The sequence below is a fragment of the Gambusia affinis genome, linkage group LG16 (assembly GCF_019740435.1).
Source record: "Gambusia affinis linkage group LG16, SWU_Gaff_1.0, whole genome shotgun sequence".
NCBI classification, from domain to species: Eukaryota; Metazoa; Chordata; class Actinopteri; order Cyprinodontiformes; family Poeciliidae; genus Gambusia; species Gambusia affinis.
In genome coordinates this window covers 6251297-6278406 of record NC_057883.1, presented here as the reverse complement: position 1 = coordinate 6278406, position 27110 = coordinate 6251297, and the positions used below count along the sequence as shown (strand labels likewise).

Here is a 27110-nt window from a genome sequence, read left to right as displayed (position 1 = left end):
ATGAATACAATCATCATTGCCTTAAAAATCCTACCTGTGCAGAACATCTCGGTGACACTGGAGCTGATCTCGAACCTCTACTCCTCTCTGCTTGGCCGACTCCACGCTCACTCTTAGCTGCTCTTTCGCTGTGGGGTTCACCACGTTCTCCAGCTGAGGGAGGAGCGTCTGCAGTTCCTCCAGATGTATGAGGAACTCCTGCTCCGTTGACATGATGTCCACCTGCTGCCGCAGACACTCCTCGTAGTTCTCGACGTCCACTCCCAAGCTGGCTTGTTGAAGGAAAGAGACGGCATCCTCCAGCCATTCGCAGGCCGACTGCATCCTGAAGTGATACTTCTGACACAGAACCAAGGCTTCCTCCAAAGTAATCTTCACATAAAACCAAAGAGAAAAGACAAACAGATTAGTGTTGATCTAATAACTGTTTCAGTAAAAGCCAGTCACACTATTCTGCTTTTTATTTCAATGGTGTAAAGACTTGACAGGACTTCAAAGTTCACAATATCTCTTCATTTCCTCACACTATCACACATTCAAGACATTATATTGTCAGCACAGCTAGATTTACTTTTTTCTCCACTGTTTGTTCAAGGAGAGCATCAATAAATAGAAATAAATTTGAAAACACAGTTCAGGATTTTTCTCAGTGTACTATAAGCCTGGTGGGCCAGCAGGCTTTACTTGTGCCCCCACCAGCCTTAGCATTGTTAATTTATTAGTTTTTGAAGAATTTATACTTGGTGTCTTAAGACACCAGTCACAAATGGGAATGTTTTTCAAGAGCATTATTTGTGTTTGTGGGAATATAATTGCTGTGACACACAGTCACAGTCATACAGTCACCTAAAAAAGAAATAATAAATAGTTCTTATCACAATAATAGCACAAAATATCGTGACAAATCTTGAAGTCCATATTGCTCGCCCCTAAACAGTGTGGCAGCAGCGTATCAAGCTGAGAATTAAGAGTTTGTGGTTAAGTCAAAGTTATCCCACCTGTTTGGCACTCAGGGCTTTTTGGACGTCTGCTTGTAATTTTGCCATTTCTTCGAGGCTCATGTCAACATGAGCAGGGACCAGCTCATTGGCACTAATGTACTCCTGCTTCTCCTGGCTACTGAGAGCGGCCACTATTCTGAGTCGGGACTGCACCTCCTCCTGTAAGATCTGCTGTTTTCTGATCTCCTCTTGCACTTTCTCCACTCTGACATCAACAATGACAGCACAGCTGAGCTCGTCCCGGATCTGCTGCAGCCAGTCCAGCGTCCTCTTCATCTCCGTCTCAAAGTCTTTGCTTTGGATGAACCTGTTCTCGCATTCCTCGATCAGGTCGCCCACTGCGGCCTGTAGCGATCGCAGCTCATCCTGCCACAAAATGACCTGCTCTTTGGATGCGTCGTGAGCTGCTTGATCCACACGGGGCGCTAGAGAGTCCATCTGCTCCATTAGCCTCGACAAGTGGGAGTTGGCGCTCTGGAGGCTTCCCGCCAGGGCATGGTAGTTTTTCAGCCTCTCTTCTGCAGACTGAGTCTCCGCGTTCACTTTCACCAGCTGCTCTTTTGTGGCCTTCAACTGAGAGTCCACCTGCATAGCCATCGCCTTGTGGTCCTCGAAAGACTCTAGAGTTTCATCAAGATGCTCGACTTTCTGTTCAACCAGCCTCTTTAGGCCGTTATACAAGCTCACAAGCTGAGTCATTTCTTCCGGCCGCCAAGGTTGCCCCGTACTACGAAAGCCCTCTTTCTTCTGATTCAGCTCGCTCACAGCCAGACCAAGGTTGCCGAGATCCGACAGAATTGCTTTGTAATCACTCTGCAAAATGACAACCTCCTCCGTTTGAGGGCCGACGGGTTGAGTCCCCAGGTTGTTGAACTGGTCCTCCAGTTCTTTCAGGGCTTTGTGGGTGACGTCTATGAAGGACGTGTACTCGTTCCTGGTGAGGATGGCCTGCTGGATTTTCTCCTGTTTCTCTTTGGCCAGAGCCAATATGCTGTTGTACTGCTGAGGGAGGGTGTTGAGTTTTTCATCCAAATAGCAGTGGTCTACTTCGTTCAGAGTGGGCAGTATCTCTTGGCCCGCTCTCTGCACAATCAGGAGAAGGTTCTCATACTCGACGGCCTGCTCGATTATCTGCTGGTACTTTGATCGCTGCGCTCGCAGTTCAGCGTCTCCCACCATTAGGTTTATTTCAGGGAATGTGACAATGTCGGCTTGCTTCAACCACTGGCAGATTTTCTCTAAGTCGGTCTTGAAATACTTTCTTGAGACGAGAACCTTTTCGAGCTCTTGTAGCTTCTGGCCGCATCTGTGCAAAGTTCTGTCGAAGATATTTTGTAACTCCTGCAACTTTGTGAGAATCTCATTCCTTTCCTCGTCGCTGGCTTCCCTCATCAGGTCTCTCCCCTGAGACCACAGGGAGGTCAGCTCGCTCTGATAGGCTTTCAGGCTGCTTTGGATGTTCCTGCACGTTCTCACCTGCTTAGCCAGGTCGTCGGGTAACAAAGCAATGTATTCTTCTGCCTGGGCCTTCTTCTCGTTCTGCTGCACCCAGGATATGGACTGATTGACGGCCATTAGGAACTGCGTTCTCTCCGTAAAGGCCTTGCTGAGGTGTTTTCTCCGCTGCACCACTTTGACGCTCAGAGACTCCACCTCCGACTGCGTGTCGGAAATCAGCTGTTGCAGGCGCTGGCGCTCGCTGAGGCCCAGCCGCGGCAGCACCCTGTCGGCGTCAGCCATGGCCTGAGCCAGGAGCAGCTGCTTTGCCTCCAGCTCGCTGCAGATGCTGAGGTGGTCGAACAGGAAACTCTGGGCCAGTTCGGGCGGTGGGCTCATTTTCATGGCTTCCGACAGGGCAGGCTGCTGCTCCTCCGCCCAGTCCCGAGCCTCTCTCAGACGAGCCTCCACTTGGCCCATGTCCTCGAGGGTCACCATGGAGTCCTGGATCTTTCTTTCGATCAGATGTTGCATCTGAGACCACCGTTGTTCGAAGTGACTGATTTGCTCTTTCACTAGCTCCTTGTCGTCCAAGTTTAAATGTTGGATGACTTTCTGTTTCTGCTCTTTAAGGTCCTCCAGGGCTCCTTTTTGTTGCTCCAGAGTCACAGCGAGTTTTCTTAGTGCCTCCAAATGTTGAGACGAACTTTCAGCGTCGGTTCTGTGCCAATAAAAAAAACGAACAATTCATTACATATTTGTTAAACATTTGTTCACACGGAAGCAACAAACTGTTGTTTATGTTTTTTTCTTTTGAGGTTTCACCCTTAACTCTAACAGACCGAACGTATTGGTGATGATTTGCCGACGACGTACCGTAATTTCGACACATTTTGCGCCATCTGCAAAATTCCAACGGTTTCTGAAAGGGGAGATGTTGCACTTTACGGCCAAAATTGGGTTATTACGGTAATTTCACCCCTGCGACAGCAGGGAGTCAAATTAATCTGAGGAGCGCTTTTCTAGATGGTAGATTGCGAAAATAACTTGCTAGATATTGAAAGTTCCAGTTGTTATGGAGAAACGGGCAAATATACATTTACTCACAGGACATTTAAAGAGCTGCGATCAATTAAAATAAGCAAAAATGTCCAGGTGGAGATTTGAAACTTACAGTTAGCAATGCTAACTGCGCTAATCACTAACAAAAGTGATAGAAATTGCTAAAAACTGTCACCATGAAATATTCCTGAATTTAAAGTACTAGTCCTATTTTATAGGTCCGTACTGTGTTATTACACTGAAGCACCCACATTATAGATTATGCTATTTTGCTTCTGTTTAAGAATAATATATATATGACGTATTTTATGATAGCTTCTATAACACCATGATAAAAAGACCCATCATGAAAGTAAATGTAGAAAATTAAGGATGAAAGCCAAAAAAACTGCATCTATAATTTAACACATTTGGTTACATCACTAATTAATTTTACTGATTAGAGGTTTGCCTTATGTTCAAACCCACCTTGCCAGATTGTCCCACTCTTTGGACACCTGCTCAAACAGCTCCTCCACTGCAGTGATGCAGTCATGGTAATCTTTGGATCTCTGCAGATCCTCCTCTCTTTGGGCCTGGAGCTTGTTTGCCTGGTGGCAGAGCTCAAGCCAAGAGTGGCTAAGTTGATCAAGCTCTGCGTGTTCTGCAGTGTCCTGGCCACCAATCAGTCTGCTCACAGTCTCCGTCATTTTAGTGAGGGTGCTCTGTTTGGACTGCAGCTGCTGGCAGCACTCCTGACACACGGGCAATAGAACTAGTGATGAAATGTCTCTTCTCACATCAAAGGCTAGTTCACAGAAAAAAGGTGCAAAGTCAATGTGATGATTCTGGTGATGCTTGTACCCACCTGGGCTTGTAACAACATGTTTTGAGCAATCTTAGTCTCCAGCTCTGCTGGTCTTCTAGAGAGGCTGAGAAGCTGCTGCTCCATGTCCTGGAACAAGCCTGTCAGATCTTGTTTCTGTTCTTTGATCTCCCTCCAGCTTTCTGAAAGCTCTTGTGCGGTAGACATCCTTTCTTCTATCTGCACACATAGAAACCACAGCTTTAGTACTTATAACCCGCTATCCTCTTGTAATTTGCACACAACCACGGAGACAGGTGCCAGATTCACGCCACGTTTCTCTGAGTAGCTATACTGACTTCGTCTTGTGCATTTAGTCAAGCCCAAAATTTCAGATTTAGATTTTAATCTGTCTGACATGTTTCTTTTGAGTAAAAGTAGTATTAATGTTTTGAAATGACAGAGAACTTGTGGAGGGAGTTAAGAATTAGGGTGATGGTTCCTCCAACCTCTGAGGCTCATTATAACAGAGAGATGTTGACATACCAGTGGAAGCATGGAAAAAACTGATAAGAAGATGGCTTAGACTGCTCTAATAAAATTATAAGCTTTTTCACTGATTAACACGAAGGAAAAACATCACTTTTAAAATGCCATCTTTGCTCAAAGAGGGATGTCCTCATTTTTTAATGACACTCCTTGTTGATTTATTTCATCTATTGTGTGATTACTGTCACTTCCTGTCAGAAACAAAGTTCTTAAAAGTAACTTAAAATGTTAATTTACTGAGGTATAAAGTATTTATTATTTATATCAACAATCCTGAGTTCAAGTAAAGTTATGCATGGAATAAAGCAAGAAAAACACTGACCATGAGCTTGATCTGCTGGACCTCAGCAGCTGCAACTCTCACAGCATCATGAGACAAGTCGCACACAGAACACACCAGGTCCAGATATGTGCTGGCTTGCTCCTGAAGAGCCCTGTAGTGCTTCACCTGTGTGAGTAACATTAGGTAATAGAAATAAATTTGAAAACTAAATGAAGTAAGTGATCACAATTTGAAATTTCAAAGCCTGTGTGACGTTAAGCACCTGCTTCAGAGCTTCCTGGAGTCCGGTTGGCCCCTGATCGTTGAGCTGAAGCTCTTCTTGCACAGTCAAGAACCAGGTTTGGCATTGCTGCAAAGTATCCTGATGACTGACATATTTTTGCAACTCCCGGTCCAAACTCTGGTACACCTATTAAAAGAGAATGATCAGAACCTAGCGAACTAAATATAGTTAAAAGAAAATAGTTTGTACCAGCTTTTTCTACTGCATAGATGAAGACTTGTGGTTATCTGTGACTCACACGCTGGGCAGTGCTGCAGATGGCAGAGTAGCTGTCTCTTGTTCCCTGTAGGTGGGCCTGGACTTGCTGACTAATCTTAGCTTGAACTTGAGCTTGTTCTGTGCAGCCGGCTATAAGACCTTCTCCTTTCTGCTTCAAGCTGGTGAGGCGCTCCTCAAAACTGGCTATTTCCTCCATCATGGCCTAAAAACATTCACGCAAACAGAAGAGAAGGTGAGCAATTCCATGCATCAGTCCAATTAGCAACAGAATAAAATGTAAAAACTGATTGTGGTGTAAAACGAGGAGAAGCGGCATTCAGCATCTATGCACCAAAAATCTGGAACAAACTTCCAGAAAACTGTAAAACAGCTGAAACACTGACTTCCTTTAAATCTCAACTAAAAACCCACTTGTTTAGAGTTGTATTTGAAACATAATCAATTGCAAATTTATTGACGGAATCTGACTTGATGTTCTGTTTTTATTGTTGATTCTATGTTGCTTTGTGTTTTTGTGTTTGATTTGATGTGAAGCACTTTGAAATGCCTTGCTGCTGAAATGTGCTATACAAATAAAGTTTGATTTGATTTGATTTTAAACACTACGGAGATGCTCACCTTGTGTCGGGCGAGTTGCTGAGTTGCCATCTCCATGTTTCCAGTTTGCATCGAGTCTGAGGTCACAAGCCTGCTGGACATCTGTAACAACCATTTCTCAACTTCCTGCAGCTCGCTGTTGTAATCTTCGTGCTCTTTTACCCACTCCACAAGGCTCTGCACATGTTTCTACAACAAGCACAAATAAGAATTCCTTAGTAAGTTGTAGATGCACATTTTTGAATCTATTGTGGATTTCCTCTAATCCACATTTTATCTAACCTCACTGGTGTTTGAAAAAAAAAAGTTCCTCAGTAAGTTGTAGAGAAACCACACTTGGATATTTGACCAGAACGACATGAGGAATATTTGGTTGTTCCAATTTAAGTTTGATCCAGTTCACTAAATGAAAATGACGCTTTAACACATACAAACTGGCTTTAAATGGGATATACAACGAGCATCTGTGTTGTGGACTTCACCTTCAACCTTTGGAAAATGTATTTAATGTACCCATATCAACTGAAAAGCTGTTTGTGGCAGAAAACCAAACAATAAAAATGAGCTCTACCAATTCTGATAACAAGAGTACTCAATTGTAAAGCCAGATTTATGCTGGTAACTTGTTGATAGCAACAACAAAAAAAAAAACGTGGATTCAGGAACATTAAACCAAGTATCAATAAGATCATTTGTATATTCTTTAGTCTGTAAAATGTATAATTATGAACGAGTGAAGATTAGAGACAATCAACTCAAGTTTGTGCAACCAGTTGTTGTTTCAAAAATGAACTGAACTTGTTTATCATGTGCATACCTTGGCTGCCAAACAAAGGCCTTGATAATCAGCCTGTAACTTTTTCATGTTTTCACTGATGGTCGGGTCGTTAAACGAATTGAGGAGAGCCTCTCCTTTCTCAATGACACACTTCACAGCTGGTTCATGGGATTCTACCGTCTGCTGAATAGTCTGAAGAAATGAGAAGAAAGTGAAACATTGAATCAATTTTTTGCAAAAAAATAAAATAAAATTTACAATTTAACTGAAGATAAACTTGCCTTATATTTTGCCAATTGAGCTTTTTTCTGGTAGAGTTCAGCTTTTGGTTCTAAACTTGACGCTAAAAAGTTCTTTGTCTCTTTCACCCACTGGGCTTGGGTTTTGTATTTATCCATGAAGTCTTTGGAGAGTGAAATGTATTTCTCCAGGGAGCTGTGCTCTGTGCGTAGAGAAGTCGTCAACTCCTCAAGCTGAAAGAGTTGAGTGTCCACTTCCTCCCTTAGCTGATCTGCCTCAGGCTCTTCCAAGAAAGCCATGGCCTGCTCCGTCTTCTCCCTCATCGCCTTCAGGTAAGTGTGACCCTGCTCCATGTCACCCTGAAGAGTCTGAAGTGACATAAAATGTTGTCAAAACACGCTAAACAACATTTGTGCATAGTATAGAGTGATACTAAGAAGTCTAGTTTAGGTAAACAAATAGAAGGTGCACACTGCGTTGAAAACTTTACCTCGAGTTTCTTCATCTTTCTCTCTAAAGCAAAGCGGTCAACTACATCAACACTAATAGCTACGGTGCTGAAGTTATTCTGAGCTGAGCTGAGCCACTCTGAGAATGTGGTGAAGACACACTGTGCTTCTTCAATCGAAGACACCTCCTCCTGGAGCTGTTTGATCGTCTCCTGTATTGTAAATGACGAAACAGGAAAGTCAGCGGTGGTTAAAATAGGTGATGCCTAACCGAAAAAATGTAACTTACAGAAACTATGTTTACAGTGTGTCATAAGCCTCACTTAGCATCATTTATTTATTTTAGTTTTTTCTTGATTCTTGCCTTTTTTAAGACTTTACAGTTGGTGTTTAGGTATTAAGATTGCAGTCTTCCAATAATGCATAGCTATCAAGTGATATTTTTAAATTTTTTGTCAACTTTAAACATTTTTTAACTCAAAAACTTGTTGCCTGGCTGGATGACTGCCCCAGTGCCCAAAGCACCGAGTTTAGCAAGTTTTCTGGGGGAAACCCTGTGTAAGCACAATGCCTGATGAATGATTTTTAATTCGTTGTTATGCATTTTATTTAGGGGTGATGGAGTAATGAGGGCTACATGCAAATGAAAGACAAACTTTTAAGATTTTTAATTTCTGAAAACGTTCCATGATGCATTATCTTTCCGATTTTCACTGGCTGTTGGTATTTTTCAAGTCAAATACTCTTAAATGTGGTGATCTGATGAGAAACACACAACCTGCTGGCTGGAAACACAGATATTGTGTTTGAAAACATTTTCAAACAGAGACACACACTGGATACAGAGGCTGCAATATGATCCATCAACATGACAAGATGATCAGATCAGGACAGTGTTGACTTTGAGGTAGTGGTGGTTTCGTCACACTATAAATAGTATGAAATCTTTGTTGATTGTATATCCCGTCATACCTTTTTGTTTATTTCATTCGTTCATTTTCCAGTCTTGTTTGAAATAAACCAACTAATTTTATTTGTGTTATTTGTGTATGAATTATCCACTGCTCTCTACTTAATATTCCAATAAAATACAACAATATTTTGTGGCGTAAAGTAACAAAATTTTAACGTGACATAGAAACATTTGTTTATTTTTGTATTTTTCAATAGAACAAAGCCAACAAGTGCAGAGAATGTGGATAAAAAAAACAACAGATTAGATCAATTTTAGAGTTATTTTGTAATTAGCTACTATTACCAGTAAGTGCAGGAGCAGGGCATGGAAGCGGATTGTGATCTGGGTTGCTCTGGTACTGATCCGACTGCTAATGTGGGTTTCATCCAGAACCTGCTGAGCCAAAAGAGTAAGGCCCTCCATTTCCTCTTGATAAACAAGGACTTCTTCCTGCCAGCTCTAAAAAAAGAGGGAATATAATTACTGTTTTAAAATTTTTACAACTCAGGATAAACCAGTTTGTTATTCAGCAAATGTAAAACTGGAGAGTCCCAATCAGACCAAACTCACTGTACCATAAGAAAAGCACTCCATGCTGGATTAAATATAAGAATGGAGCATTACAAGTTCCCATCCGTTTACCGACCTTCACCATCTGTAGCTGTGCGCTCTTCGTGGCTCGATCGGACCGCCGATTGGAGCGCAGCTGCGCTTTGGTTTCCATGCCTTTCAGCCAGCTGTCGAGACGCTGGAACTTCTGCTCCATCTGTCGAAGTTTGGCCAGGGCGCTGTTCAGCTGCGTGCGGGTGTCGGCCAGCTGCGCCTGATAGAGCCTCCAGTCCTGCTGGAGCGTCTCCAGTGCCCGGTCCTCTATCTGAGGCAGACCCCAGGGGACGACCAGTTCCCGGCTCAGCAACAAGGTGTTCAGCAGAGCCTGACCTTCTGTGCAGTGTAGCTGCAGTTCCTGGAATCAAACGGTGCCCGTTGATCAGTCTATTCATTTTCCTTTTTTTTTATCAATTAAATGCAGTTTCTTGCTACATGAATGAGTGTTCGTTGTCATGCATCAAGCTTACTGACGCAGCAGAAAAGTATCAGTAGCGTTTGGTTTCAAACCTGCAGCTTTTGGAGGGTATCCTCCAACACGTCCACATCTCCCTCCAGCTGGATGTAGCAACTGAGCTTCTCTTCTTCTTCCTTCAGCCACTCCTCAAAGGAACGAAGGTCCCATTGATACTCCTGGTGAGCTTTCACCAGCTCTTCTGCCTTGCCAACAGCCCTCTGAGGAAAACAACAGTAATTTACCGAACTAATTATCAGATGTTAAAATTCTTTGTCTCACTTTTTCTTTTGTATTCCTGTTAATCTGGAATACAAATGACTATTTAATAGTAGCATCTTTTTTCTTTCTACTGTAAAAATGGTATTTATTTAGTTTTGTGTGGGTGTCTCTGCTGTATGGGGATTAAAATCAGTTTGTTTGTGGGTTAAAATCAGTTAAAATGTTATGGCTATAGGGTTTACTCTTTGTATGATTACTGTGTTCTGGAATGAGTTTCTCTTGTTTGAGCAAACAAAATATAAAATTAACAGCCAACCTTGTTAATTAAAAAGAAGATTCAGTCATTTTAACTATTACCAAAGATCTCGTTTTAAAGATTATTTTGTGAATCCATTTTGAAAATGGTGTAGCAAGCATTGTGAATCACATTGTTGATAGTGAAATATTTCCACAAAAAGCTTAAATAAAGGTAAGATTTTTATATTACTATTATTACCATGGCATTGTCTTTGACGGTGTTGTATCGCTCCTGAAGTTCTTGGAGCTCCAGCTGAGCGACATAGTTTTCAGTGATTCTGGCGCTTTTGGCAGTAATGGTTTCCAGCAGGCTGTTGTGGCTGAGTATGTCCTCATAAAGCAACTGAGCAGAAAGGAAAAAATACATGATCAGATTCCAAATTGTACAAGCTAAATGTCAATAATATTACTTTTAAAGAATTGTCTAAATGACAGACAGAATAAAGCACCTTTGTTTTGCTTAGATTTGCAGTTTTGTCTCTCATCTCTGGGCACTGCTTATCGGTGACATTGAGACTTTCCTCTACGCCCTCAATCCAAGACAGAAACTGACAGACGTCCTCTTGGTAACTCGTCCACTGAGACAGCGACCCTTCCAATTGACTGTGGATTATAGACATTAAAAATAATGCGAGGCATAGGTGATTCTAAAATCATTTACAACAGCAAAATTACACTATAAATGGTCTCAATTAGTGGTAAATGTTTTCATATTTTATGACTACATGATCCTAAACTTTGTTTCTGCCTTGTCTTTAGAGATTTTTTTCAGTTGAGATGTCGTGTGAATGACAAAAAAACTAGAACATTACTGAAGGAATTTAAATGCCAACATGTGCCAGTCTGTTGGGACCTGGCGTTCTGATGCTAAAGATTAGCATCAATGCTAAAGTAAGCCACAATGTACTGAATAGCATGTGGAGAGTCACAAGCATGTTGAGTAACATGGACTTATTGCATTCAATAAATTTTAAATGAGTGTATAAGCTAAAAGTAGCCAACATGCTCATGTAGCCTAAATGCTGTCAGTGGCATGTGGGGTACAACTAGCATTCAGTGTGCTAAACATGGCTATTATTTTTTGTCATTGGTGGTAAATATATTATAAAACAGACTTTCAACTCAAAGTAAAAATCTGATTAATACTTCATGGCAGATTGTTACAAAAAAAAAAAAAAACGCTCATCTCTCAACACCAAATTAATTATAGTTAATAAAATATAAGCTCTTTTGAAATATTGCTCATCTGTCATTTTGAGTTGGTAAATTTTGCAAAAGTAAAAGTCAGAAGTTTACTTTGTGGTACTTGGTCGGCATTTCAATGCTCCCCTATGCATTGCGATGGGAGGCCCCAATTATCAAATAGTTGTAAAAAAAATAAAAAAAAACAACCAAAAAGCAAAAACCTTTTGCAAAGAATGGCAGCAGAGAGGAGGGCATCCCATGAGTCTTTCAGCTCCTGTATTTGTTTTTGGATTAGTGGCACGCCTTCAGCGGAGGTGTTTCTCTGCACCGACTCTCCTCTTGTGATCAACATCTTCAGCTGGATCTCCTTCTCCTGGCGAGCCGTCAGCAGAGCCTGAAGCAACAGGCAACCGTTTAAATTCATCACAACACAGAATTTCAAAAACATCGGGGAATTTGAAATGGTTAATAATTTTCTATACCTCCAGCTTGATCATTCTGCTGTCAAGAACATTTTTGTCAGCTGTTGGAGCGCTGTAAGTCTGCAGCATGTGGCTGGTGTCAGCCGCCCAGTTCTGCAGCTCCTCCAACCCCTGGGAGAAAAGCTGGTGCTCGGTGACGATCCGATCGATACGAGAAGCCTTCTCCTGCACATCCAGAACCATCAAACCATCACACATCCAAAAAATGACCAGAATAGGTTGTACACATGAGTTCAACAAAAGTTAGGAAATGTAATTTGCATAATCAAAATAATTACATCTGTGTTTGACAGTGAAAATGTTGCACCTTTACAGTTTTAGGGTGTTTTCCCACCTGATAGTTTGGTGGACTTGGTTGGATTGGGGACCAAATTGAAACATTTGTTACATTTTCAGCTGGCGCCGTTTGTTTTCAAAAACAAACCAAGCCAATTGAAAAAACCTTTTCTGCCCCCTCACCTGTGGTGGCGCTGCACCAGGAACTCCTCAAGGAAATGACACAAAAAAACCTCCAAAGAAAACACGAGCACAACTTCCTTCTTCACAAAATCTAAACAAACATGCAGTGGCATCAGGTTTTAGTGGTTTAAGGGTTTCTCTTTGGTCAGTGGTAAACAAAACCACAAGCAATTTCTCCCTGTAACGCTGGATTCTCAATTTGTTTTGGCTGTATCTACCCAAAATGCACTGCTCTACAGCCAGTATAGACTGCAGAGCAGTGCATCTGCATCAGAGTTTGATTGCGCATTCTCACCACTTTGAATGAATCTGATTTGATTAAAGTGGACTAAACAGAGTTGAATGTACCCTAAAACCTGTAAAAATACACATAACTCAGGTGTCACTCCAGGCTAGGACCTCTGTATCATCTCCAGCTATACCTCTAGAAAAGTCCCAGTGCACAGACGGTCTCACAGGCATTACTTTACCTTAGTAAGGTTGGTTAAAGCTAGGCACTGAGCAGAGAGCTGCGACACACGGTGCACAAAGCCCTTCCCGGCCGAGTGTTCATCCCACAACAGCTGGGCCTTCTCTTTCAGCCTGTTCAGCTGAACTTCGTGAGAAGCTAAGTCTTCAAGCACAGACTGAAAGAGCACAAGCAGGTTATCACAGAGGCATGCAAGCTGACACTCAGATTTATAAGACAGGTAAAGTGAGGCAAAGAGCAGGTTGTTAAGAGATGAGAACCTGGCAAAGAGCAAATGAGGAGCTTAGCAAGTGTTACGAGTCCAGCTCTAAAGAGGAGGTTGTAAACAGGAAATATATTCCTAAGGCCTTCTTTAGCAATATTTTATTCATGTAGACACTTTTGAGCAGACATATAGTTAGCAAAGAGAAGCAGGACGTGCTGGCAGTTAGCAGAGGTGCATGGAAATGCATTCTAAACAAACGCATCGAGAACTGAACGAGATGCACCAAGAGCTGGACGGGCATTTTTATGTTTGACTGGCTCTGATTGGTGATCAGTCAGTCTGAATCTAAAAATGTAATTTATTTCCGATCAATGAATACGCCATTCCCAAGCTCCAACAGGCTATGCTAACAGCAATCTTCAGTGTGGAAGTTGTTACTGAGGCAAAATGACTCAGTTATACGTTTTGAAGTCAGAGCGATGTTTATAAATGAAGTCAGATCAAGTGCAGAAGAGTTAACTTTGAAAAAGTTAACTCCTTTCCACTAATGCACTTCAGTTGTTTATTTAACACGGTGGTTCAAAACAGGGAGTCTGACTTTGGCAAAAACCAGGAAGCTCAGCATGTTAAAGCAAAGTTATTGATTTTATTTTTGAAAGAGTCTCAATCTATCTGTCACGACACATGCTGCATCAGCAAATATCAATCTTTCAGAAATCCTATGGTCAAGGGAATGCTTATAAATAATTGCTTGCATCAGAAAAGCTACTTAAAAGATCATGTTTTTGACTGACCAATCTAACACAAAACATAAAATGAGGGATTTTTCAGCTCAAATATTGAGTTGGAAAAATTATGATGTGCATTTCAAGTGTGCAAAAAAACGTTAGTGAGCAATAACCTGTTTTTTAAATGAAAAAATGGGACATGATGTAATTCTTAGTAAGGTTTTAATTATACAGGTACCTCTGACTCATAACCTGGGTAATTTTCAGTGTTTTCAGTAATGCATAAAGGGCTCCTAGAGAATTTAAAAAAAAAATTGTTGTACTATAAGCATTTTGCTGTCAAAACAAATACAATACAATTAATACAGACTAGTAAATAAAAAATGATTTTGTTGTTATTTTTAGCTTTTAACAAGACATTTGGTTATTGGTGTTGATTTACAAAACGTTTGATTGGAAACTGACCACGAGGTTCTCCAACCAGTGCATCTCTACTAAACACTATTTTTATCAGAGCTTTAATGATGAGAGTCCTGCACATGAAATGAGTTGTGACGGTCATGCTCCCGCATTTACTGGTTACATGACGGCTTTCAGTCGCCGTTTCAAGTCTGGCTGATTTTGGACTGCGGTACCTGCAGCTTGTGAAGCTCCATCTTTTTCGCAGTCAGATCATGAAGTCGTGTGCTGCTCTCCTGCACAGCCAGCTCTGTTGCATTCAGGCATTCCTGAAGAGGCTCTGCACTCGCCTCAAAATCCTTCATCTGTGAAATGAGGTTCTGGAACAGCAAGAACAGAGACCTGCTGGTAAACTAGGAAACTAAAAGCTTTGGAGAATAATAGCAGGGATCGTTTCCAGTGGTTGAGGAGAGGCATTTAAATGCTTACTTGCAAACTCGTCTCTCTGTTATGCAGATTGGATATGATGTGTTTCCAGTCTTCTCTGGCAGTGTTCATTTTACCCCGGACTGCATCGGTTTTGTCTTTAGCTGCGATGCTACAGACAAGCTCTCCATTTACAGTCACAGCATTCAGCTTTGACTGTCCTTGTTCTTTGTCATTAAGAAACTCCTGAAAGGAAAAGGCAAGATGGAAGGTCCTAACTTAAATGCAAAACAGCAGCAGGTCACTAAAAGCACAAAATCATGTTAAATATTTAAGCTTTCCTGTGGAACAGGGTGTCTGTGATTATGAAGTTAGCTTTGTTTATTATACCTGAATCTTCTGGAAACTAGACGAGGCTTCACTGAGGTTTTGAGGTGCATCAAAGCATTTGGCGGTGTTGATCTTGGCGTTAACCAACCATTGTTGAAATTCTCTGAAAGCTGAGCGGAAGCCTTGATCCAGCGCCTTTTCTTTGCTCTGACACTCTCTGGTGGCTCGAAGACTCAAACTGGGAAAAGTCAGTAACAGATTTACTTTCATAGAATACTTTGTAAATACTTAAAATATACATATCTTCTCACTCCATTATCTGTGTTTTTCTTCAGATGTACAGTGTATTGCCTATATAATAAAACATCACCTTAAAAATAAAGTTTTCAGATTGATTTGAATTTACTTGACTAAAACAAAGGGGTAATTCGTTTATCTGTTAACTACTTGTTTTTCAAGTCTTTGCCACAGACTCACAATTGGATTTAGGTCTGGAATTTGACTAGGACCCTCTAAAACAAATCCAATGCAGCTGTTTGTATTCTTTTATTCTTATTTTTTTTCCTTCCAGGGGGTCTTTTTGTGGGCTCTAGTGTCCCTTATATGACAGTAGGCTGACAGGAAGGGGAGAGAGAAAGAAAGGGGAAGACATGCGGCAAACGTCGGCCGGGTCGGGAATCGAACCCGCGACGGCCGCGTCGAGGACTAAAGGCCTCCAAATGTGGGTTGCTCTATCCCCTACGCCGCCGCAGCACGCCCTGCTGTTTGTATTCTGACTGAATAGTTTTTTTTTCATCTGCTGGCAGGTTTTCTTTTAGGTTTGAAAAGTATTCAGCTTCACCCATCATCTTCAGGATGGTATATAAGGCTAAATGAGGTTTCTAATGGCTTAAAAACAAAAACAACCTTCATCTGGAACTGTTTCCATGACGCTCAGATTTTAGTTTGTAAGCCTACAGATTACTGATTATGAAAATCTGTATCCTGTTGCAGTTAAACTGCTGCAGCTGTTTTTGTTTTTTTTGTTTTTTTTAATTATTTTGAGGGTAACAATTACTCGTTAGCTTTACTGGCATTTTTTTCCTGACCTGTTATAGTCCTTAATAAGGGCAGACACTCTCTCAGACTGAGTGGCCATTTCCCTGGAGAATCGGCACAGATCATTGAGCTGAGTCTTCAGACGATCAGACATGGCCTCAGCCTTGACCAGGTCGTCCAACGTGTCCTGTACGTAACACAAACGAGCAGTGAGGACAGACACCAGCAGTAAACCTTTGAACACATACATAATGCATAATGTAAAGTTCAGGGTTCGTACACCTTTCTCAGGATAAAATTCAAGCACTTTTCAAACATTTTTTAAGTAAATTTTCAAACTTTCCCAGCACTGCACTTTGGAGATAAAAGCAATAAAAATAAATAAACTAAAAAAAAGATAGTGTCAATTATATATGATACCATCATATGATGCTGTTATAATAATGTCTTATGATGATATTCTACACAATGTTATGTTTTGAAATGTCGCTCTCACACACTCTGGTCTGAGAACAAAACAATAACTAAACTAATTCCCCCAATTTCAACAACATGTTTGTGTATAAAGTACAATCCAACCTTTATTCCAATTACACAAGTTAACATAAACTTAATGGTAAAAATAATAATTCCATTGTAACAATCCAAACAAGTCATGTTGAGGTAAATGACCTTCCTGCTCAACTAAAATACTTAAAGATAAAAGAAAAAAACTAAAAATGTTCTCATTAAGTTTTTTGGCATTCAGCAAATAGAAATAATTTTAACCTACAACAAGAAACGTTTAGTTATATTTAACTTCGGACGGTGAGAAAAAAAAATCAAAAAGTCTTTTTGTTAGGTGTATGAAATTTAGGCTTTTAATCAAACATTAGATTGCACTTTATTACAAAACTGTGCAGTTTGAATATCAAGAACCTTCAAGGACTTTCCGAACTTTGAAAAACAACTTCAGAGAAATTCAAGCATTTCTAAGGATTTCAAACCCTGGAAGCTATTTTCTCACACAGGTGGGCCTACCTTCGCCATTTGCCAGCCTTTAACTGCTTCCTCTCCCTCATTTTTCTTCTCCGCCTGGCAAAGTCGAAGTCGGCAGCCCTGCAGCTGACGGCTGAAGTCCTGCAGGTCCTGCTCCAGCTGCGCTGACAGACTGCTGAACTCCTGCTCAGAGCTCGATATCTGTGAGAGCGACGTCTCCAGACTGGCACGTGTCTGCAGAGCCACGCGTTCCCACTGCTCCCAGGATGACAGGAGCGCCGCTTCCTCTCGCTCCATCGCCTCGTAGCCCCCCGAGCCCGTGTAATCCCTCGCTACTGCCCCATATCTCTGAACGCGGTTCAGTCTCTCCCTGCCTCTCTGCTTCGAGTCAAGAAGCTCCTGTAAAAAAAAAGAAGAAAAAGTTAAAGTTAAAAATTTTATATAGTAAACAACCGATTTCACTGGAGCTCCATTCAGATTACTTACATTTAATTTGCTGTGAACTGAGAGAAAATAATCTCTCCCAAGGAAGCCAATTTATTCCCATCAGTATTCCAGTTTGAACTTTCCTTACCTGTACTTTGGACAGCTTTCTTCTAATATTGCTGGAGTCTCCCGACAGGTCAGACCAACGCTGAAGTTCCTCTTTGGCTGAAACCAGCCAGTCATTGAAGTCTCTGACAGCGTCCAGGTACTGCTCATGCTCAGACACGATTTTTTGCATGGACTGGACTTTTCCCTTTGTGGAACAAACTGTGTGTTAATATCACACGTCGGATGAGAGCGAGACAATGTCTACGTTACGTCACAGGCTCTTCTGGGGGTGTTTTAGAAATAACAAAAGATACTGCAGTGTAAAGACAAAAAAACCCCAAAAAACTCATTATGTCTAATTTTGAATAATTTAAACGCTATTGTGGAGAATATTTCCTTTTTTTGCCAACTGCTTTTTAAAAAAAAGTCTTGATAAAAGTGGTGGGTGTCTGTCATTTCAATATTTTGACTGGATGTTGTTACACATGTGAGTAAAAATATTTCAAAATTACTGAAATCGTGCAGCAAAGCCTGGAATTTATGGTGTTAATAAGATTTACCAACATTGTCCATTAATTTGAAATAGTCTGATTTTTTGTATCCACAACTTCACTATATTTTTATGGGTCATATCGTCAAAGTGGGCTTCTCTCACAGCTGGAACACCTGAGGTCATGTTGTGTTTGTTGTTTAGATTCTTGTGTATAAAGCTGAGTTTCTCTAAAAAACTTTTAGATTAATTTCTAAACAGTCCAGCACTACAACTAAAATACTGCTACCTTCTAGACTTTCTGCTCGAAACGTTAAACGTGACTAAACTTGTCGTCGCAATGAAGACTCACACGTTTAGTTTCTTCATGTACCCGCCCCCCAATAAACATCTACAATTTACCGTCTGTTTCCCATTGATCTGCGTTACCTTGACGACGGCTGATATATCAGCGAACTGCGTGTGGAGTTCTGCCCTCGACTCTGGCCCAAAAGTCTGGTCGCCGGTTTTCTCATGCAGCTCCACTGCTTTCTCACTTAGGTGCGACAGAGCTGCTGCGTGAGTGTCCACGTCAGCTTGGACGGCCCTCAGTCGCTCCAGCAAGGCGCTCTTCTCTTTGAGGCCTGGCTGCTGAGGTTGAGTCATCCCAACCTCCTGCTCAACGGACTCCATCCACTGCTGCAGCTGGCTCTTTCTCTCCTGAAAGGCGCTCCACTGGGCCACGGTCCACTCCAGTCGACTATGAGGAATTAAATGTGAATTAAATTGACCTGTTAATTTTTTGTTTTCATGTTATTTTGTGAGCATTTTAGACAGTAGACCAACACAAAATGAAAGAAAAATTTTCACACCATTTTTGCTGCCAATTCTTTGCTGCAGTAAGTCTTTGGGTGAAGGTGTCTTCCAGCTTTGAATGATAACTCAAGCTTTTAAGACACGCTGCATAAATTCACCTTAACTAGGCCGATTTAATGCAGAAATATGCTCTTATCAGACCCTATTCTGTTGTAGCTCTGGTAGCATTTTTAAGGTTATTGTGATGAATCTCAATTTTTTCCCAAATGTTTTGTAGCCTCTACCAGGTTTATTTCTACAGTTGCTGTGTATCGACTGTCATTTATGATCCAATCAATTCATTAGACACCAGATAATCTTGTGTCACACTAATGACAAACCTGAGGCCTTCAGAGAAAGACTGCATATGTAGAGAGAGATTAAGTTGCACTAACAGGAAGCCTCTTAACTTGCTAGGCGACTTCAGAAGACAATTGGTTAAACAAAATTTTACAGCAGGAATCAGAGTAAAGAGGGCTGATTATAAATGCATGCTACACTTCAAATTTTTCATTGTAAAAGCATTCAATTAAATTTTTCCCTACACTTCGCAAATATACAATATTCATTGTGGTCTGTCATATAATCACAGCCACACACATTAAAGTTTGTGGTTTTAAAGTAGAAAGGACATTGTGAATTATATTAACCGTCTTCTCTAAAAGCTCTCTCAGAGTTATAAAAGGATGTATAAATGTTTCATACCTGTGGCAACTCATAGCCGTCATTAGCATATTAGCCCATGCATCCTTTAGGTTCTGGAGCTGTGAAGATATTGTCTCCTGCTCTTCAATCCTGCTGTGTTTTAAAACCTGTTCTCCTTTTCCTACGGTCATGTTGAGCTTCACTTCACCCTCACCCTTCATGAGCAGGATATCCTTTAGAAAAATAATTTAAAAAACAAACTATGACCCCACTGTGCCACCGTTTAAATGGTATTAAATATAATAAGTAAGCAGTAAAACAGCTTTGCTTACTGACCTGGATGAGACCTAGTCTTTTTTCCAGAGTTTCTTTGTTGCCAACGGTGCTGTTGAGTGAAGCCAGACGCTCCTGCACGCCGTTAAGCCACATCCAGGTGGTCTGCAGAGTCTCTTCAAACGCTTGTTGTTCTTGTAAAGTGAGCTGGCAACTGCGCAGCCTCTCCCTCACACACCTCAACAGGGCCTGGTGCTGGGACTGCAGATGAGCCGAGACTCTTGTCTCGCTGCCGTCTCCTCGTCCGCCTTCGTTCAGAGCTTGTCCTTCCTGACAGAGACGCTCAAACGAATCCCTGCGTCACATTTGTAAATTATTGGCGGGAGAGTCATTAGGAACCACGAAGAATGCATTTATTGGAAGGTAAAAATATTAATTTCTTTAGCACCTTTCTTTGAGCACTTCCTGTTGGTATTCCTCCACCTGCTCAATCAAAGCCCTTTCAGAGCCACGCTGTTTGGCCTCCAGTAGATCAGTAGTCATTCGGCTTTCCATGTGCTCCAACCACCACCTGAGTTTCTTGAGGCGACCCTCAAACCTAGCAGGGTTTTGACAAGGTCTTGCTTAAAAACGGCGCATTCACAAGTAGTGCTATACAACTAGCTTACGTCAGTCTGTTACCCTTTCATGAGGGACGCGCTGTCCTCAAGGATCTGCTGGTTCTGCTTGCACTGCTCCACAAAGCTGTCCCAGTCATGCTGGATGGATGACAGGTGCTGCTGGACCTGCCCAGCGCTGGCTTTGGGAAGATGAAGAAGAAGTTTCTCTCCTTCCTCACAGACTTGCTTGAGTCTTATCTCGCCTTCCTCCACACGATCCATCGCGCCCTAAGACACAAACCACAATGTTTGTTTATTTTTTCCAAAGTGTGTTTAATTTTACATTAGAGGAGTAAAGATACACTCCATTACCTTAAGTTTTTGCAGCTTACGTTCCACTATTTGAGTGTCTCCTGATCGATCAGAGCATTCTTTCACAATCTCCCTTTGCTCTGAAAGCCAGTGATGAAACTCCTGGACAAGTTCTGCAGATGTAAATACAAATATTTACCATGTACACTACACCAGCACCAAAAATACACCTCATGGCTTCTCTTTCAGCATACAAACATTCTGTGACTATATTAGTTAGCATGTAGCTTATCCTGATCTAGATTAATCTACATCTGTTTGGAAAGAAAACAGCAGTTCCAGCAGTCCACCTTCCATCTAAGATAGAAGAATATATTGTTTACATTTCTCAATATTTGAAATTAAATCACAAACCAAAACTCTTTGAATATTTTTTTTCCGTCGAACTAAATTTAAGCTTCATTTTGTAATAAGGCAACAAAAAAAAAAGAAGAAAATTCTCCAGAACACATCCACATTATCCTTCCCAGTGAACCTGACACAGCTTTGTCCCTTACACTAAGAATTCCATTAGAAATGTTTTGCCACCATCTAGTGGTCGGAGTTTGAACTGTCTGTGACTTCTTAGACTGGAAGCACTGGCCATAAGGCACATGGATGCTGGTTAATAAACTCATTAAATATTCTGTGTCTAAAGCAGATAATGCAGTAAAAAAAAACTGTTTATTGGTGCCTCCTTCAACTGATATATCAACAAAGGGAACGCAAACTTAGTAATTTTACATTTGTTTAGTTTTCACTGCATTGGGCAGGAATATAACGCAAATAAGTAAATATGAACGTTAGTGAAATATTTATTTATTTATATACATATAAATATATAATTTTGATGCAATCATAGAAATTGGACATCTATATTTCAAGTATGTAACATAACTGATAAAAATATGATTTTATGTAAATTTTTGGCTATATTGTTCTGACAGTGAAGCGTTTAAGCAAAGGGATTTTTCCCCCCCTTTAAAAGGAAGCATTTTAGATTAAGAAAAGCTACATAAATTATTAAGTCGTACGCCTCACCATTGAACTGTTGCTGAAGACAGTTTTGCAGTGAGTTCAGTGTCCTGGCAGAAAGCTGGTTCACAGACTCGTACGTCTTGATGAGGTCGGTGAGAGACGATCCCAAGCCGGCCAGCTCCTCAGACGGATATTTTCTGCACAGGTTGTTGAGGCTCTCTCTGGTCGAATCGATGCTCCCCTGCTGATTTTGAAGCTCTTTCTGAAGGTCCTGCCAGAGATGTTCAGAAATGCAGTTTAGGATTTTGGCTTAAAACATCAGTATCTCGGTCTGTCCAGCAGACGGTTCTCAGTTTACAGTTTTCTTAATCTTTGACGCTTATTTAGGTTGCACCTTTACTCTGCAGATGTCCTCAGGATCTGATCCGCTTGGAGAGGAAACCAAAGAGTCCTCCATGCTTTTTAGCCATGCAGACATCTGTGAGATGTAGTCTTCTAGCTGTTTACGCTGCGAAGTGAAGTCAGTGAGGTTTCCTCTGACCTGCTTATGTAGCATCTGAACGGTGCTGATCTTCTTCTGTAGGTCAGTCTCCAACACCTGTGTGTTTGTGTTGTAAACAGGTGTGGGTCTTTAATTGTATTTATTACAAAGAAGTCAGACGATTCGAGTGGTAGGACTGGCTATTTTCAGGTTTGATGAGGGGTTTAGGAACAGTGGAAGGAAATACAAAAGTTGGCTTCCTATTCAGGCTGACCTTGAGCGGTGCTTGTCATTTTGATGCTTCACCATTTTTGTAGGTTTGGCTATTTCATATTGCGCTTTTATAGGTATGAAAATTAGTCAGGAAAAAAAATTTATTCAGAGAACAATGATAGTGTCACAGCAAAGTTGCTCTGTTTAATTCTTTCAGACTTTTATCTTCGGTCACGAATCAGGCTGGATTTGGAAATGTTCAGCTTTTTAGAAGTATCATACAGTGATGTTTATGCTTAGTAATGTGAAATGGATGAATTATGCTAATTAGTAATTTGATGCAAAATATCAACTACATAATTGCTGTTGTTTCAAAATAATAATATAATCACACCCACACACAAAATGTGACATTGTTTCCTAATAGAAATAATTCATGACTTTCTGTTCACTGCAGAAAAGCTAGGAAGAAATATTTTTCTGTTAGTTATAGTTATTACAGAACATTTATTAAAATTGTTCTGATGTGTTAAAGATTTACAAAAATGGGATTTGGTCATAAAACTGATCAGTGCATGTTTTCTTATGTATTTTTTAGATGAGAACGCAATAAGTATTTGTTGATCAGTGAAAACAAATGAAGTCCTATTTGTACAACAATCAAGGAGAAAAAACCAGAAGTTTTTATTGTCATTAAATACCTGCAATTTAGCTGGAGTGTCTTCACTGTGATAGCACTTGGTCAGCTCAGACACTTTGTTTTGGAGAAGTTCAAGTTTCTGCTCCTTCTCTCCAATTTCTCCCTGTTGATAAAAAAAACAAACTATACAGTCTCTTCAAGGTGTATTTGAGTAATCGTATGCATAAATAACTGATCCTTATTTAACAGAGCTAAACAAGTAATTCCTTATATCTTCTAAGAACTCTTAAAAACTTACCTGCAGCCCAGAGAGTCTTGCTGACACTTTCTGACTGTTGCTGAAATTGTTCAGGATCTCACTGAGTTCAATCCCACAGCTGCTTGTCCAACTCTCGATGTCCTCGTTCAGGCTGCGCACGTCGCCCCACAGGTCCACGCTGTGATGGAGGCGATCGATGTTGTCCTCTATTTTCTCAGACATCTGGGGAAGAATTAAAAGGGGTTAAATGAAGCACTCAAGATGGCTGCCTGTTTCTTAGATTGAAAATATTTGGTTTATATCAAGACACAATGATATATAATGACAGTAGTTTAAATACTCTGTATGAACAACACAGAAAGTTTCCTCTGATTTACCTTAGAAAAAAAACATATCCACAAAAACAACTAAAAGATGAAAGTGATGCTATTTCCTTAATGACTTGCCTCCAAACCCAATTTACTAATACCTAACATTTTCACATGTGGTATCGATAATAAGATATCTTAAAGATATACTTACATCCAGCCAGTGATCAACAGTTTTCTCCATATCTTTCTTTATCATATCACTGTCACACTCCGGGATCTTCTTCAGTTCAGTCACAAGATGTTTTCCTTTGACTGAAAACTGGTCCAGCTCTGGTTGCTTACCACCCATCTCTGCCTTCAGTGATTCATGCTATGGATAAAGCATACAAAGCAAAATGGTTTAACAGAGAAACAATACAAGAAATGTTTCATCACGAGCTACTAAAAACAGTTCTTTAGTCAAACCTTGGTTAGTGATCTCTTGGTTTCCTCATAATCCTTCAGAACAGAGCTTATGTCCACCAGAGGTTCTGCACTCTCAATAATGCTCCTGATGCTGGTTTTCAGGGTTTGATAATCTCTTGTTAGCTCAGCAAGAACATTACACTGCTCTTGTCTGAAAAAGATGACAGGCTTCAGATCACCATCTGCAAAACGTGGTTAAAATCATCCAAACGTTTCCTCTGCGTTACCTCTCGGTTATGAGCCTCCTCGTCTCCTCCCATGTCGTCTCCAGCAGACTAATTTCCCTCAAAACCTCCCCGGCCAGCTCTGCGTCTCTCTGGGCCAGCTGGCTGCCCTTATCCCTCAGCCACTGCTCCTCATGCTGGTGTGACTGAAGCTCATCCTCTAGCTGGTTAAAGAAGCGAAGTCTGACAGACAAGAGGGACGACATGTCGTTACCGCGTCTGTTTTCACGCTCTAACGCTACACCAGCTTATAACAGCAGCAGTTATATGCAAGGCATTTGCAGTGGTTCATAAAAACTATTTATATCTCTTGGACTTTTATACATTTTGCCATGAAGTTTGTCACAACCACAAACTTCAATTTATTTTATTGGGATTTTATGTGATAAACCAATATAATTTAGTGTACAAGTGTGAAGAGGATGGAAAGTATATATAAAAATCTGGTGACACTATTTGATGGGGTTATAACTGTTATAAACATGAGGTAACACCTGTCATGAATATGAATGACTCTTCATGAATGATTACGACTGTTTACTGAATTATTATTCAGTAAATAATGACACTTTTAATTCAAAGTTGCTCTAAACGATGCATTAGAAGTTCATTAAAAGTTTAAACTTTGTGTTACCACCAATAATTACACTTTTAAGGTAAAGGTCCATTAAAATTTGCATTAAAAGTCAATTAAAAGTGTAAACTTTGCACTAAAAATGTCATTATTCAAAGTGTCATTATTAAGAGACGTTCATGAGGACTTCTTCATGTTCATAACGGGTGTCATGTCATGTTTATGGCTGTCTCAAATCAGTCTTATCCGCACCCCTTCTAATGAAGTGTTACCAAAAATCTTCTTAGTAATAAAAGTAAAATTCAGCCCCTTTAAATTTGACACACTAAATAAAACAGTGTAACCAGAAAGAGTTCATGTTACACTTTTAGGGTTGTGGGGTTTAATTTAAAATTAAAAACTGAGTCAGTTTTCTTCTCCTTCACAATAATTCACTACTTTTCTGTGGATGAGTACTTTTACGAGACACTGGCAGAATCTAATGGGACTTTCTTTGCACCATACCGTTGCTGCAGACCATGCAAGCTGGGCTCTTTGAAGGTCTGGTGGTCAGCTTTTTCCTCAATGTCTTCCACAGCCTTGAGCAGCTGCTCTTTTCGCTGCCGGAACGAAGTCCACAGCACACCCAGCGCCTCGGCTTCGCTTTGCTTTGTACCGAGCAAGTTCCTCACCGTGTCCAACTCAGCGCCGAGCGAATCAGCCAGCACGCGGCATGACTTACGAGAACCCTCTTCGACTCCGATGTGGAGATGACCTTTACAGAGGCTGCTGTCCAGATCGACAGCAGAGGACTCCAGCTCACTTATGTCAGGAATAATAGCGGCGAGCTCCTGCTGCAGCTCCTCTACCCTTCCACGGTCCCAGCTCCCGGCGCTCTCCACCGTCTGTCTGAGGCCACGCAGCACTCCCGCCACCTCGCCGTGGGTCTGCAAGAAGGCCTCCAGCTTTTCCAGGCACTCCAGCTGCAGCTCGGCCAAATGCAGAGCCTCATGGTAGGACTGGAGGCAGCTTTCGACTCTGTTACGGAGCAGCTGCGCGTCAGCAGGCTCACAGACCTTGCAGAGTTTCTCAGTCTGCTCCTCCAAGCTTTGCTTCACACTGGAGTTCTTTTGCAGGACCAATTTTGTCTCCTGTTAAAGCAAAGAGAACCAGGTTAAATAAACTCTGCTCTGAATCAAAACATCATCTTCCAGTTGAGTCTGAGGGCTTTTTAACTTAATTAGACTGAACCAGTCAAGTGGAAACTGACTGTTTTTCTAAGCATTGAATGCTGCAGGTTTCACTAATGACAGCACTAACTCATGTTGATTGTGTTACCAAGTTAAGAAGACTTAAAGTTATACAGTAGGAAGGGTTAGTGGACGTACAGCAAAGTTACTTTGCTTTCTCTGGTTTTCCCAGAGTCAATAATGCTAACTGCACTAACCAGGTAATTAATAATATAAAGTCCTAAAGCTGGTTTAGAATGTTATCTCTGCAATCATCTTGTATTTATTTAAAAGTATTAGCAAAACCTTTGTCACAGCTTCTTCTCTCTGCTCTGAACATAGACAAATGATAGCTGATGGCAGGAACGGCAGATAAAATGGTTTTGGTGGCGTTGTCAAACTTTTCAAGATTATAGTCCTTGTAAATAAATCGAAATCGGCGTGTCAGAGTTTTAAAATCATAAGTCAAAAATCAGACACATCTCCGTTTTAAAAAACGGTCTGGAACTCACCTTTACTTGTGTGGCAGATCCCTGCAGATTGCCGATGTTGATCTGAGAAGCTGTGTGTAGATTTGAGAGTACGGTCTCACTCCACTCAGAGAAGTTAAGAAGAGCCTGGTCAAACTGCTCCACCAGCGACACGTGGCTCTGAAGCTCTGTGATTCTGGGACAGAGAGACGCTTGCTTAATATTTCAATGTGTTGGTGTTTAGCAGTTTTAGCATTCCCTTTAGCATACTCTAATATATTTTCCTCTTTTAGCTGCAGTTAGGTCTCCCAACACATCGGCGCAAATCAATAACCATAAATCTATCTTCAACAGAAACCTCGATCCATTACCGGATGTTTGTTCTACCAGTGAAGTTTTTTACCTCTGAGGGATGACTTCCTGTTGGTCAAGCAGTCTTTGCTGCAGCGTCCCTAGCTCATCTTTTAGCTTCGTAACATTATCTTCAGGTGCCGTGGGATATAACGACGTTCCCAGAGAGGCCAAGTCTTCATGGGTCTTTTTAAGGGACTCTACCTCAACCTGCAGAGCCTGAAAGAAAAAGTCAACGTGTCTACGTAACAACATTGTCCTCATTTTAGGTTTAAATCATAGTCATGTTGTTTAG

The 27110-nt window shown here is 41.0% G+C and overlaps 1 protein-coding gene across 10 annotated transcripts in view; it reads right to left on the bottom strand.

Moving 5' to 3' along the window:
• The window catches only part of syne1b (spectrin repeat containing, nuclear envelope 1b), a 100981-nt gene that overhangs the window by 39129 nt on the left and 34742 nt on the right, over window positions 1-27110 (bottom strand). For all 10 annotated transcript variants that reach the window (XM_044142328.1, XM_044142336.1, XM_044142337.1 and 7 more), the window contains 41 exons: window positions 26868-27034; window positions 26507-26660; window positions 25291-25916; window positions 24216-24395; window positions 23989-24139; window positions 23735-23893; window positions 23252-23434; window positions 23015-23116; window positions 22014-22217; window positions 21683-21890; window positions 20663-20775; window positions 20373-20578; window positions 20140-20289; window positions 19755-20046; window positions 19479-19651; window positions 18369-18678; window positions 17490-17654; window positions 16958-17314; window positions 15988-16124; window positions 14960-15137; window positions 14633-14815; window positions 14380-14523; window positions 12813-12968; window positions 11884-12048; window positions 11623-11795; window positions 10666-10819; window positions 10416-10559; window positions 9754-9918; window positions 9284-9601; window positions 8941-9096; window positions 7724-7894; window positions 7275-7601; window positions 7033-7185; window positions 6237-6404; window positions 5638-5820; window positions 5379-5525; window positions 5156-5281; window positions 4348-4524; window positions 3969-4234; window positions 999-3159; window positions 35-372 (listed from right to left, as the gene is read on the bottom strand). In XM_044142328.1, the coding sequence (XP_043998263.1) occupies window positions 35-372; window positions 999-3159; window positions 3969-4234; window positions 4348-4524; window positions 5156-5281; window positions 5379-5525; window positions 5638-5820; window positions 6237-6404; window positions 7033-7185; window positions 7275-7601; window positions 7724-7894; window positions 8941-9096; window positions 9284-9601; window positions 9754-9918; window positions 10416-10559; window positions 10666-10819; window positions 11623-11795; window positions 11884-12048; window positions 12813-12968; window positions 14380-14523; window positions 14633-14815; window positions 14960-15137; window positions 15988-16124; window positions 16958-17314; window positions 17490-17654; window positions 18369-18678; window positions 19479-19651; window positions 19755-20046; window positions 20140-20289; window positions 20373-20578; window positions 20663-20775; window positions 21683-21890; window positions 22014-22217; window positions 23015-23116; window positions 23252-23434; window positions 23735-23893; window positions 23989-24139; window positions 24216-24395; window positions 25291-25916; window positions 26507-26660; window positions 26868-27034 (10190 nt within the window). The remainder of the gene's footprint in view (window positions 1-34; window positions 373-998; window positions 3160-3968; window positions 4235-4347; window positions 4525-5155; window positions 5282-5378; window positions 5526-5637; window positions 5821-6236; window positions 6405-7032; window positions 7186-7274; window positions 7602-7723; window positions 7895-8940; window positions 9097-9283; window positions 9602-9753; window positions 9919-10415; window positions 10560-10665; window positions 10820-11622; window positions 11796-11883; window positions 12049-12812; window positions 12969-14379; window positions 14524-14632; window positions 14816-14959; window positions 15138-15987; window positions 16125-16957; window positions 17315-17489; window positions 17655-18368; window positions 18679-19478; window positions 19652-19754; window positions 20047-20139; window positions 20290-20372; window positions 20579-20662; window positions 20776-21682; window positions 21891-22013; window positions 22218-23014; window positions 23117-23251; window positions 23435-23734; window positions 23894-23988; window positions 24140-24215; window positions 24396-25290; window positions 25917-26506; window positions 26661-26867; window positions 27035-27110) is intronic.